Below are 13,053 nucleotides of genomic sequence, written 5' to 3'. Positions count from 1 at the left end.
CGGGCTGCAGCAGCTGACCAGCACCGATTGTCCGGCTCTCCCTAGTGAGATGAACGCAGTACCTCAGTTGAAAATGCAGAAATCACCGGTCTTCTGTGTCACTTGCGCTGGGAGTTGGAGACTGGAGCTGTTCCTATTTGGCCATCTTGCTCCACCCCCTCTGGAAAGTTTTTCAAAGCAGTAGGCTGGAATGATTTTATAGTGTCACTTTGTTTCTCATCTGTCATGGATTACTATTCTTTATTATCTAAGGTTGAGTTTCTTAAAAGCCGTTGTTTTATATATTTTGTCCAGATGATTTGGTTGTTTTAAGTTATAAGGTAAATCTATTCCTTGTTACTCCACTTTTGCTAAAAGCAGAAATCTATTTGCCCATTTTTGGATTGGGGCTTTAATTTACACATAAATCACTTACCTATTTTAGTCAAATGTTATTAGACTTTACATTATACCTATGAAGATACATGTGTGCTAACTTATACATTGTTACCAGTGATCTAAGGCTAATAGACACCCTTTATTTCCAGTAAGGACCCTCAATATGTTTTATTCCTCCAAAGCTGTGCCTATTGGGAGATACAGTTTCATACAGTTAAGATGATAATGTAATTAAAACACACACACACACACACACACACACACACACACACACACGGTCACTACAGGCAGAAAATCTAGCCTAAATGTGAGTTTCTTTCATTTGTTGGTACAACTCTGGGAAACTTGTCTCATGTCTGAACCTATGCTTGCTCATCTGTAAATGAAACTAATTAAATAGGATTATTGTGGAAATGACACAGCATAATGTATATTAAGCATCTGACAAATATTAAGCCCTGGCTAAAGTTAATGACATTTTCTTCTCTTTTAATTATGTATTTTTCAGTGTGCAAACAACTGTGGATTTAGTTACAGACAGAGGATTACATATTGCACCGGGATCCCATCTACTAAGAAACATAAGCTCCATCGACTTCGGCCTATAGTCTATCAAGAATGCCCTGTGGTGCCTTCCTCTCAGGTTTACAAATGCATTAACAGCTGTTTGCATTTGGCCACTTGGAAAGTTGGAAAATGGAGCAAGGTCGGTGTATAATTATGAATTTTAAAACTTCTGAATAAGACTTTCTAGGTGTGAGAAATCTGGTAATCTGTATGTCTAATTAGATCCTCAGAGTTGCTTCAGACCACTATTGTCTAAAAACCACTTTATCAGTTATTTATATAAATATCTTATCTCTTGTTTGATGCTTGCTATAACTTGCTTAAAGCAGAGACCATAACTCATACTTATTTCTGTTCCTTAGAGGACTTAGCACAGTGGCTTGCACTTTGAGTAAGTGCTTAAGAAATATGTATTGGTTAAGTAAAGAAGTAAATAAATATGACATATGAGTAATAAAAGTTATTTATATCATATTCTGTTTCCAATTGAATTGATAGAAAGTAAGTAAATATCACTTTGCAAACTTAGCACATAACTTAATGAGATAGTCTTAATTACCATCACTGACTAATGTTTATTAAGTATTTACAATGTATCGTTGCTAACTGCACAAAATGAATGAGAAGAAGCCAGTAACTGAGAAATAATAGATTCAGGCTCATGCCTAAGGATTTTTCCCACCTGGGACTCTCCAGCCAACAGCATAGTTTTGTGTCTTCTGTGGATCTAGCCACTACTGACCCTCAGTGTGCTACAGAAATACCTGGTCTAAGAAAACGAGACTTGGATTTTCTGGCCTTGTGATTCATAATATAGTTTACCTTCAAATTTTACTCTGTTCGCAGTGCTCAGTGACTTGTGGAATTGGGATAATGAAGAGACAAGTGAAATGCGTTACCAAACATGGTTTGTCCAGTGACTTATGTTTAAACCATTTAAAACCAGGTGCTCAAAAGAAATGCTATGCCAATGACTGTAAGTAGTAGACTTCAAAACTCTACCTAATACCTAAGGGTTTCTAATAAGTTTCAGTTAAAGTAAATATCTGTAATAGTTGCACACTCCACAAAACAAAGCGTCAGATATTCAGAGTGTAGCAATATTTCTATGATTAGGTTCATGCTGTGTTTGTAATTTGCTCTGTGTTAAGTTGTGTTAATTTGTCTTTGAAGGTAAATCATTTACCACCTGCAAAGAAATTCAAGTGAAAAACCACATTAGAAAGGATGGTGACTATTACCTTAACATTAAGGGAAGAATAATAAAGGTATTATGAAAACAGTTCCTATTTTATTTTAACGTTGATCATTGACTTTGGAAAAAGTTTTTCTAGATGTTTACATTTTTTCTTTAGATTCATTGTGCAGACATGCACTTGGAGAACCCTAAGGAATATTTGACACTGGTCCAAGGTGAAGAAAACTTTTCTGAAGTGTATGGCTTTAGGTATGAGATGTGTGTTGGTCTATCTGAACATTTTCATGATCTTCCAAGAGAATTGGAACTTCTAGCCTTCAGAGTGATACTTGAATAGCTTACATGTGAGATAAATAATGCAGGAGCAGGTAGACATGTTAGGACCTAAACCAGATGTTGTTAATGCCTGTTCAGAAATAAAGGCTTGAATATTAACCTGTACTGTTAATATTGACAGAGAGATTGACTAAGAATACTGTGGCTGAGAAGTCAGACATGGAGAAGGGAAGAATTTAAGAACTATGTGCATTTTCATAAAATCAAACTAATTCCAGTAATAAAAGCTAGAAGAATTGCAGTTGAATTATTTTTCTACAAACTCTTCTTAGATGTTTCATTGAGAATTTTGTAGGTTCACCTAAAGTGATTTTTACTTCTTTCTTAACTTGTTGACATTATAATATCGAACAGCAGGAGTGTGTTTTATTTTTCTATTCCCAAAGATAATCTACATTATGGCCTAGTAACCGCATCTAATACTAAAATATTCCAATGTTGTTACAGACTAAAAAATCCGTATCAGTGTCCTTTTAATGGGAGTAGGAGGGAAGACTGCGAATGTGACAATGGACACCTAGCTGCTGGATACACTGTTTTCAGCAAAATAAGAATTGATCTCACTTCCATGCAAATTAAAAGTAAGTGCTCAATCTACATTTTAAAATCAAAAAGCCTCCATTTGCTTATGAATGTCTAACAATATGTTGGTATATATGGTAGCCAGGGTACAGAGAAGGACCTCGCACTGTGCAAAAATTGCTTACTTTTTAAAAAACAGTTAGCTACATACTTCCTCTGCAATGACATGCACCATGAGGACTTTTTTTTTTTTTTTTGAGACGGAGTTTCACTTTTACTGCCCAGGCTGGAGTGCAATGGTGCAATCTTGGCTCACTGCAACCTCCGCTTCCTAGGTTCAAGCAATTCTCCTGCCTCAGCCTCCTGAGTAGCTGGGATTACAGGCACATGCCACCATGCCTGGCTAACTTTTTGTATTTTTAATAGAGATGGGGTTTCACTGTGTTGGTCAGGCTGGTCTCGACCTGCTGATCTCAGGTGATCCACCCACCTTGGCCTCCCAAAGTGCTGGGATTACAGGCGTCAGCCACCGCTCCCAGCTGGGGACTCTTAATAAAAATGTAATGACAGTGACAAGTAAGATACTGCCCTTCCAAGATAAAATCCTCTACCTTAAAATCCTCAGGTACATTAAGGATAAGAAAGTTGGTATTCTCAGTCTACTTGTGGAACTTTTTGCAGGGTTTAAAGTAATCATTTAAATTAGTTTCAAATGATAATTTATCAGGTATTTTCCCATACATTATCTCATTTGACCTTTTTAACACTCTTATATTAGTTAAGGCAGATATTACATCACACTGTTATAAGTAATATGGAAGTTAAGCAACTTGTTCCATTCATATAATTAGTAACTGGCATTAAGGAAAACAAAGTCCTACTCACAGACCTTAGATTATACATCATATTGCTTTTCTAGAAAATAATTTATAATACAGTCAAGTCAAAACATCTTTATAGAACTTAATATACACCAGGCAAATGCAGCCTGCCATCTTGAAAGTTACATATCTACATGAAGAGGCAAAAAAGTGCATTTCACTAGCAGAGGCTCCATCTCAATTGCCATTGAATCGTCAGTGCCTAGCATGGTGCATAAGTCATAGAAAGCAATGAAAAAAATTTAAGACAGCATATGCATGAATACATAATATATAAATTATAGTCATATAATTATGAACCATTATTATTAATAATAATGGCTATGATTTACTGAATATCCGCCATCTACTACAGTGTGGAAGCATTATGTTACTATGGTTACAATTATAAATTCTAGACTGTCTGGGTGTAATTCTTCATCTTCATTTATCAGCTGTGTGATGTTGGTGATCAGCTGTGATATGTCTTTAAGCCTCAGTTCCCTCATGTGTAAAATGAGAAACTACCACTAAGGTTTTTTCTTCATTTCCTTTTTCTTTCCTTCTTTTTTTTTTTTTTTTGTTCTTATTTGGTGATGATTAAGAGATGATATTTGTAATGTATCTAGTCATTGTTTTACATATAATACAAGGTTGTCAAACCCACAGCCTGCAGTCCTCATGCGGCCCAGGGCGGCTTTGAATGTGGCCCAACACAAATTTGTAAACTTTCTTAAAACATTTTGAGACTTTTTTTGTGATTTTTTTTTTTTTTTTTTTTTTTTTTTTTTTAGTTCATAAGCTATTCTTAGTGTTAGTGTATTTTATGTGTGGCCCGAGACAATTATTCTTCCAGTGTGGCCCGGGGAAGCCAAAAGATTGGACATCCCTGATAGAGTACATGCTGTATAAATATTGGTTATCATTTAATAATGTGTATGGTTATAAGCATGTTATTAGCACTCTAAGTTTCTAATAGGCACTCAGTAGCTTATTTGCTGTTAACTAGGCTGCTTTTTAACAAAGCTGCCATTTTGCCAGGCATTAGTCTGGGCCCAGAGCATACAATATCAAATATATACAGTTTCAGCTCCTCTCTTCTTCTTCCTCAAACTTGTATAGTAAAAATCCAGCCTTGATTAAATTAAACCTCCTACCCATTCTGTGCTTGTAGCATAAAACTGAATGTGGCAAATAATACCAGCCCTTCTGACTGATACCATTTTAAACCCATGAGTACTAAGCTTACAGGGATCCTTGGCACTGCCAAGTAACTCTATTGCATTTCCCTAGTCCATTCTCTCTCCTACTTTTCTAACTTATACTTTCTCCTCTAGCTTCGAATTTCAACATTTTTAATACCTCCATTCTACTAACTCACTGCTGGTGATCTTGCTCGCTATTTCACTGAGAAAATAAGAACAACCAGAAGGGAATTGCTCAAGTTCCCACTGCCATATCTACCCGCCTACCAGAATCTTTACCTATCTCCTTTGCTTTCTCCTGTTTACTCTGGATGAACTCTTCATGCTCCCATCCAAGGCAAATCCTGCTCCTTGTCCTCTAAACTCAGTGCCTTGTACCTACTCAAGAACATTATTTCAGCATATTTCATGATCTCCCTCACATCCTCAATTCTGCTGCTGAATCATTTAAATTCTTCATAGAGAAACATGTTATTTCTTTCATCATAATCATGAGCAAATAATCTTGACTTTTACCCTTCCAGCCACTGTCCAGTTTCTCTGTGTTCATTTATAGTAAAATTTCTGAAATGAGTTATAATTTGCACTCTCCAATTTCTCTTTCCCCATGCTATACTCTAATCAATCTCTTATTCATATCGCTTCAGGAAACAGTCCTTATCAAAGTCGTCAATAACCTGTTTCCCTAAATTCAATGATAAAGTCTTGTTTTTCATCTTACATGATTCAGCAGCAGCATTTGTATACCAGGACACCATCCTCTAGTGGTTTTGTGCCTTTCTTGACCCCTGTTTCTCCTATCTTTCTCAGTTTCTCGACTTGGCAAGTTGTTCTTCATCTTCTACAACTCTGAATGTTGAGGAGCTGTAGGATTCAATTGTTATTTGGGAATCTCATTATATTTATAGATTTCAAGTACCTCCTGTTAAATGACAGTCCCAAATGCACATTTCCAACCTGGACTGCTACCCTAAACTCCAAAATCCAACTGTCTACTCAGCATATTCATATGAATGTTTAATAGGCATGTCACACTCAATGTATCCAAAACTGAACTTCTAATATTTCCTGCCAAACCTCCTCAAACCCAAATGTTTACCACTGCAGTAAATGCCACCAATAATAGTCTACTTAGTCTAGCTAAAACCTAGCAACACCTTCAACTTCTACCTTTCTTCCACACCCACATGTAATTCAGCATCAACTTCTGTCAGGTGAATTTTCAATGTGCATGCTGTTATGGACAGAACTGTGCCTTTCACTGGTCAACAAAAGTCAACATGACCTTCCCACCTCTATTCCCTCTCAGTTTTCTGCTGCCCCGACCCCCCTCATCACTCCTACTATAGACACAGTGGCCTGTTTGCTGTTCCTTGAACACACCAGGTATGCCCCCATCTTAAGGCCTTTGCGCTTACTCTTGCATCTGCCAGGAACATTCATCTGTAGCTGTCTGTATGTTTTACCCCTTCATTTCTTTTGGGTCTCTGCTGAAATTCATCTTCTAAATAAGGCCATCCAGAACCACTCTCCACCACTAAATTCTCTTCCTCCCCATTCTATTCTCTGCTTTATTTTCTTTCCATAGCAAGTATCACCCCTAATATACTGTAATATTTGTTTTATAACTTGTCTCTTCCTGGTAAGACTCAGGTTCCACTGGCCTCTGTTTCACCCACTGCTGTGTTCACAATATCTATAATACTGCCCAATGCAAAATATATTGTAAATAAGTATCTGTTGAATTGAAAGTCCTTGCTTTTCTCAAGAGGTTTATAGGAACAGATAGTTTGAACAATCTCAAGACAACTTTGAGTTAACAAAAGTGGCAAAAAATGAGTTTTAGGAGGAGGGAGAAGCATGAACAAAATCATGGAAGGGAGAAGCATTTTGCTGGTATCAGAGAATAAAAAGCAGTCTAGTTTTGTCTAAACATAAATCAAATGTAGGTTGGGGGATGGTAGCTTATTAGAGAAGTTTGCAGGGAGCAGATCATGAAGAACAGTGTATACTAAACTATCCATTTGAATTTTATCTTGCAAGTTATAGGAGCCATTGGAATAAAAGCGTAAAGGCATATGCAGGGGAAGGAATAGAGTTGGTTGGAGGCAGAACAAATTGTATCCATGAAAAATGATTAGGAAGCTAATGTAACAATTCAGATAAAAAGTGATGAGTACTGGAAACATGGGTCAGGATACCCATCTGAGAAATACTAAAGAGGTAGACACTACAGGATTTTCTGATAGAAGGGGTGTGGGAATTAGTGACATGGAATGTTTAGAAAGGTTTCTAAAATAACAAGACAGATGGTAATACAGTTTAGTGAAATGGGAAATAGACCAGGGCAAATAAATTTGGAGAAAAAGGTAATTCATTTAGCTTTGAACATGTTAAATGACAGATATCTGTGGGTCATCCAAGTAATGATGCCCAATAGGAGTTTGATATATGTTCTGTAACTCATCAGAGTCAAGTGAACTGCATATATACTTATGAGTCATCATTGTGTAATTGGCTGATGAAACTGGCTGTTGATTGACATGCTTTTGGAGATAGTAACAATAGATGCTTTGAAAGTTGTGTCTCTGATCTTTCCCAGCCTAACCCACAAATGCCACAAATAGATAGTGGTGTGCAGATGAATGACGACCAGTTATCCAGGGAAGAAAAAGTCTGATTTGTGGTGTTAGGCACAAATATATACATTGTGTATATATTCCCGCCGTGACCAATCATAAGCTACCAACATGACCTCATTGTACCTGGGCTTGGGAAGAGATGCACACAGTTGGCTCTCACTATTTGTTACAAGCTGGGTCTGGTAAACCATGGAAAGCTTCCTGGTTTCCTGTGGAGAGATTTTTCTCTGTGGAGAGATTTTGAATTACCTAAATGAATTACCTAAATGAATTTTTATATATGCTGTCTATAAGCATTCAATTTTATTGTTTTGTCATTTATGTTTACATAACCTTTTTTTCTCCAGTGATTTTGCTTCTGACCCCACTTTATCTATTTCAGATACTCTGTGACTTCAAATGTAATAATGCATTTATTTAGTTTTAAATCTTCTATTTAATTACTAATATGCTTGCCATTTGTTAGGGAAATTTATGATATGAACATTTTTGTATTAAACAAAATTTATTCATTGAGAGCCTAGTCTATGTTATACACTAGAATTGTGGCATTTGTGCTTAAAATTTTAAAATTAATATATAAATATGTATGTTTACTAAGTAATATGAAAACTCTGTGTTTGATGACAAAGATTGCATTATTGTCTCCATGCTAAAGAGTTTCATTTATTGTTTTCTATTTTCTATTTATTATTTTCTAGCTACAGACCTTCATTTTTCCAAAACAATATTTGGAAATGCAGTTCCATTTGCCACAGCTGGAGATTGCTACAGTGCTGTCAGATGCCCACAGGTATTTCACATTTGTTTGATTAATTTTCTTTCATTGTGAAAAAAAATTATAGCTTCTCTTCATTTATTTTTTTTTGACCAGAATATTGCAATAAACATAAGTAAATAGAAATGCAAAGCTTCATATATGCACTTTGTTTCAAAGGTCATAGATAATCTTTGGAGGAAAAGCATCTTTGCCAATTTTGGGTTTGTTTAAAAGGTATAACAATAATTTTAAACAGATTCTATTTCTTCTTCCATAATATGTTATCAGTTTTTTCATCTTTCCATTTAGTCCATGGAAATGAATAGATATTTGTCAAAAGGCAAAGGAACGGATCACAAGCATGTGACTTTCATACACTTCTGCTGACATCAGTTCTAATAGCTTCCTAGGTCTGTAACATCCTCCAAATGAGAGTCTATTATTGGTAAAATTTATATTGAATACATTTTCATATTTTTATTCTTGCTTTTATCCTTTATTTCCAGAGTTCTCTTCACATGCTCTTATGTCATTTCCATGATTTCCAATATAGAGCATGCTTCTTAGAAGAAAATTTACTCTCACATTTTTAACTAGAGATTTTACATAGATAATGAAAACAATATTTTTATGGTAAGATGAAGGATTGTAAGCTAGATGAATATAGCACTTTTAGGTGACTCATTGGTAATGGAATATATGAATCAAATCTACTACCTAAGACAAGCGGTAATTACTATATTGTATGATTTTGAAGAGAAGTAGTTAATAGTTTGTCATAGACCTCTTTTCTTAGACTATTCTGTTTATAATTTTCATCATATGACATTGAAGTTACGCTTATATTAGGAAGAGAGGACATTTTCTGTTAGAGAACTTAAAGGAGATCAAGAGACACTGGAACTACAGGCTGAAATGAATAAAAGCCTGGATAAATCTATACATCTTAACTTAGGTCCAGAAACTCAAACAGAATGTGGTGATGTTACATGAAAAGACATAGGTGTTTTATTCACCCAGCATGAGTTCAGTATGACTCCTTTAGAGCAGGGAGTGATTTATAAACAACCTAATATAGTCATAAGGTTACAAAACAAAATAGCAAGATGGAAGGATTTATTTTTATTTGATACTGAAACATTACAGTTATTTTAAAATTTCTATCTGTAAAAGATCATTTTCAATCTACTTAGGAGTAGGAGGGGATCATAGGAAAGAAAGAAGGGTTTAAATCATGTCAACTAAGGAAAATGGAGAAGGTAGCCAGGAAAAGAGTGGGAGATAATTGTAACGATCTTTACATATTTAAAGAACTACCATACCATGAAAGAGGAATGAGGTCATGTGTGTTCCTCCAGGAGGCATTAATAGGGCAGTAGATTCCAGCTCAACAGTAAGAAGGCTTTGACAGGTAGAGTTGTTGGTAAGGAGAACCCAAATCTGGGGCCCAAATAAATCGTTAATTTTTACCTTTATTTGTATGGATTGATCTTGTATTCTGCAACTTTGCTGAACTAATTTATTAGTTGTAACAGTAGATTTCTTAGGATTTTCTTTATACACAGTGATGTCATCTGCGAATAAAGATAATTTTACTTCTTCTTCAATCTAGATACCTTTTATTTCTTTATCTTGTTTTATTGCCCTGACTACAGCTTCTAGTACAATACTGAATAAAAGTGGCAAGAGTGAACATCCTTGTGTTCTGATATTAGGCAAAAAGCATTCAGTCCTTCAGCAGCAAGTATGTTAGTTTCATGTGTATGTTAAGTATGTCAGCTAAAAGTATTTTCTAGATATCCTTGATCAGGTTGAGGACATGTCCTTCTGTTTCTGGCTTAAGTGTTATTATAAAAGGATGTTGGATTTTCTGTGGAGAAGATCCTGTGGTTTTTGTCCATTACTGGATAGAGTGTTACCACACTGATTTATTTTTGTATGTTGAAACACAATCTTGCATTCCTGTGATAAATCCCACTTAGTCATGGTGTATAATTATTTTCATATATCGCTAAATTTGGTTTGCTAGTATTTTTCGAGAATATTTCATATTTGTAGGAGAGATTGTTGTATCTTTGTTTTTCTTGTGATATCTGTCTCGTTTTGGTATCACAGAAGTAGTGGCCTTATAGAATGTAGTGGGACATATTTTTTCCTATTGTACCGTTTGGAAAGAGTTTGTGAAAAATGTATTCTTTATATGTTTGGTAGAATTTACTGGGAAAGCCATCTGAGCCTGGGCTTTTTGTGAAAGTTGTTTTAATTACCAGTTTGCTTTATTTATTTATTATAGATCTATTCAAATTTTTGCTGTTCTTGAATTTGTTTTGGTAGTTATGTCTTTTTAGGAATTTGTTTGTTTTATCTAAGTTAACTAATTGGTTGTCACACATTGTTCATAGTATCCCATTATAATCCTCTGCTCTTCTTTTTCCAGTGTTTTAAGGTAAAAGGGTAGATTATTGATTTGAGATTATTTTTCCTTTTTAATATAGGCATTTATAGTTATAAATTTTCCTTTAATCAATTCTTTTGTTGCATCCCAAAATATTTGGTATGTTGTGTGTTTCCTTTAATTTATTTTATTTTCTATTATCTATAGTTATGTCTTTGATATATTGGTTATTTAAGAGTGTGGAGTTTGATTTCTACGTATTTGTAAATTTGCCAAATTTTCTTTTTTGGATTTCAACCTTTATTGTGACTGGAAAACACGCTCTGTGTTATTTTATTTACTTAAATTTATTGAGGCTTATTTTATGGTATAGCATATAGTTTGTCCTGGAAAATCTTCAATACATTCTTGGGAAGAATGTGCATTCTGTTGTTGTTGGATGAAGTGTTCTATAGACTATGGACCTTATTGGTTTATAGTGTTGTTCAACTCTTTCTTTCTTGTTGATCTTCCGCTTAGTTGTTCTATCTGCTGAAATTCTACAACTATTATTTTTAAATTGTCTATTTCTCAATTCAATCTTTTATGTACTTTGTTTTGCTTCATTTATTTTGAGATTTTGTTGTACATGAATATATAATTGTCATAACTTCCTAACATATTGACCTTTTTATTATAAAATATTTATCTACAGTAATGTTTTTGTTTTAAAGTCTAATTTATCTGATATTAGTGTGGCCACTTCGGCTCTGTTAGAATTGCTATATATATTTTCATCCCTTTACTTTCAACTTATTTATATCTTTGGCTCTTAAGAATGTCTCTTATAGAGTATTTTGTTGGATTACTGCCTTTGATTGGATTTCTTTAACGTTACTATTGCTATGTCTGGATTTACATCTGCCGTTTTACTTTTTGTTTTCTATATGTCTCATGTTGTCCTTGTTCAACTGTTCCTCCCTACTGCTTTCTTTTTTATTCAGTGAATGTTTTCTAGGGTAACATTTTAATTTCCTCAATTTTTTCATTATTTTTGAATTGTTTTCTTAGTGGTTATTCAAAGGCTTACAGTATATGTCTTATCAGAATGTACTTTACATTTTACTATTGAACATTCCTATCTTTCCAGTGAAATATAAAGACAGTACTACTATAAATGACCTATTTCTTCTCTTTTTTTGCTATATTTGTTACACATATACCATTTATAAAGGCAACAAACTTGCAACATATTGTTATTATATTAACTTAAATAATTTTATGTCTTTTACATAATATGAGAGAAGATAGAGCAATTATATATTCATAGACTTGGTTACATAAACCTTCTCATTTAGTATTTCTGGTTCTCTTTATTTCTTCCTGTGGATTTGACTTATCATCTTGTGTCATTTCCTAACTCTAAAACAGCTTTGCTTCCACCTCTCTTATTTGTCCCCTTATCGTCAAATATGTTACACGTCTATACATTACAGGTCAATAATATAATTATATATACCTTGGTTTATACGATTGCTTTTAAATCAGTTAAAATAAGAAAAGTGAAGACATAAGCAATTATAGCGTATTTTATAATTATCTGCATAATTACCTTTATCAGTACTCTTGATTGTTTTGTGTTGATTTGTATTAATGTCTGGTGTTACTTGATTTCAGCCTGAAGAACTTCCTTTAGTATGTCTTGTAAAGTAGATCTGCTAGCAAGAAGTCCTCTCATTTTTTTTTTTTTTAATCTAGGAGTGTCTTTATTTTGCCTTCCTTTTTGAATGATAGATTTGCTTATTGAAAAATTATTGATGCACAGTTTTTATTTTCAGCACTTTGAATATATCATCACACTGCCTTCTGACTTCTAAGTAGATAATAGATGTCAGCTTTTATCTTATTGGGTTCCATGGATGTGGTCATTTTTCTCTTGGTGTTTTTGGGGATTTTCTCTTTGTATTTGTTTTTCAATATCTTTACTGTGTCATATTTGATGTGCCTCTCTTTGTGTCTACTTGGCTTGGAGTTCACTAAGCTTCTTGGATGGGTAAATTAATATGTTTCACTGATTTTGGAAAATTTTCAGTCATTATTTCTTCAAATATATTCTCTGCTCTTTTTAATTCTTCTCTCCCTTTGGTACTTCCATTGTGCATATGTTGGTGCACCTAATGGTGTCCTTTCATTCCTCTGAGGTCCTGTTCG

General features: G+C 34.3%; 1 protein-coding gene across 1 annotated transcript in view; it reads left to right on the top strand.

The window, feature by feature from the left end:
- Positions 1–13,053, top strand: part of ADAMTS20 (ADAM metallopeptidase with thrombospondin type 1 motif 20) — a 211,085-nt gene that overhangs the window by 186,024 nt on the left and 12,008 nt on the right. The window contains 6 exon segments of the mRNA XM_031650426.1: positions 887–1,084; positions 1,792–1,921; positions 2,119–2,213; positions 2,301–2,392; positions 2,927–3,060; positions 8,410–8,501. Coding sequence (XP_031506286.1) covers positions 887–1,084; positions 1,792–1,921; positions 2,119–2,213; positions 2,301–2,392; positions 2,927–3,060; positions 8,410–8,501 — 741 coding nt within the window.

Source organism: Papio anubis, chromosome 9 (genome assembly GCF_008728515.1).
Source record: "Papio anubis isolate 15944 chromosome 9, Panubis1.0, whole genome shotgun sequence".
Taxonomy (NCBI): Eukaryota; Metazoa; Chordata; class Mammalia; order Primates; family Cercopithecidae; genus Papio; species Papio anubis.
The sequence above is the reverse complement of the archived record's forward strand: the minus strand, read 5'-3'. Positions and strand labels throughout refer to the sequence as shown.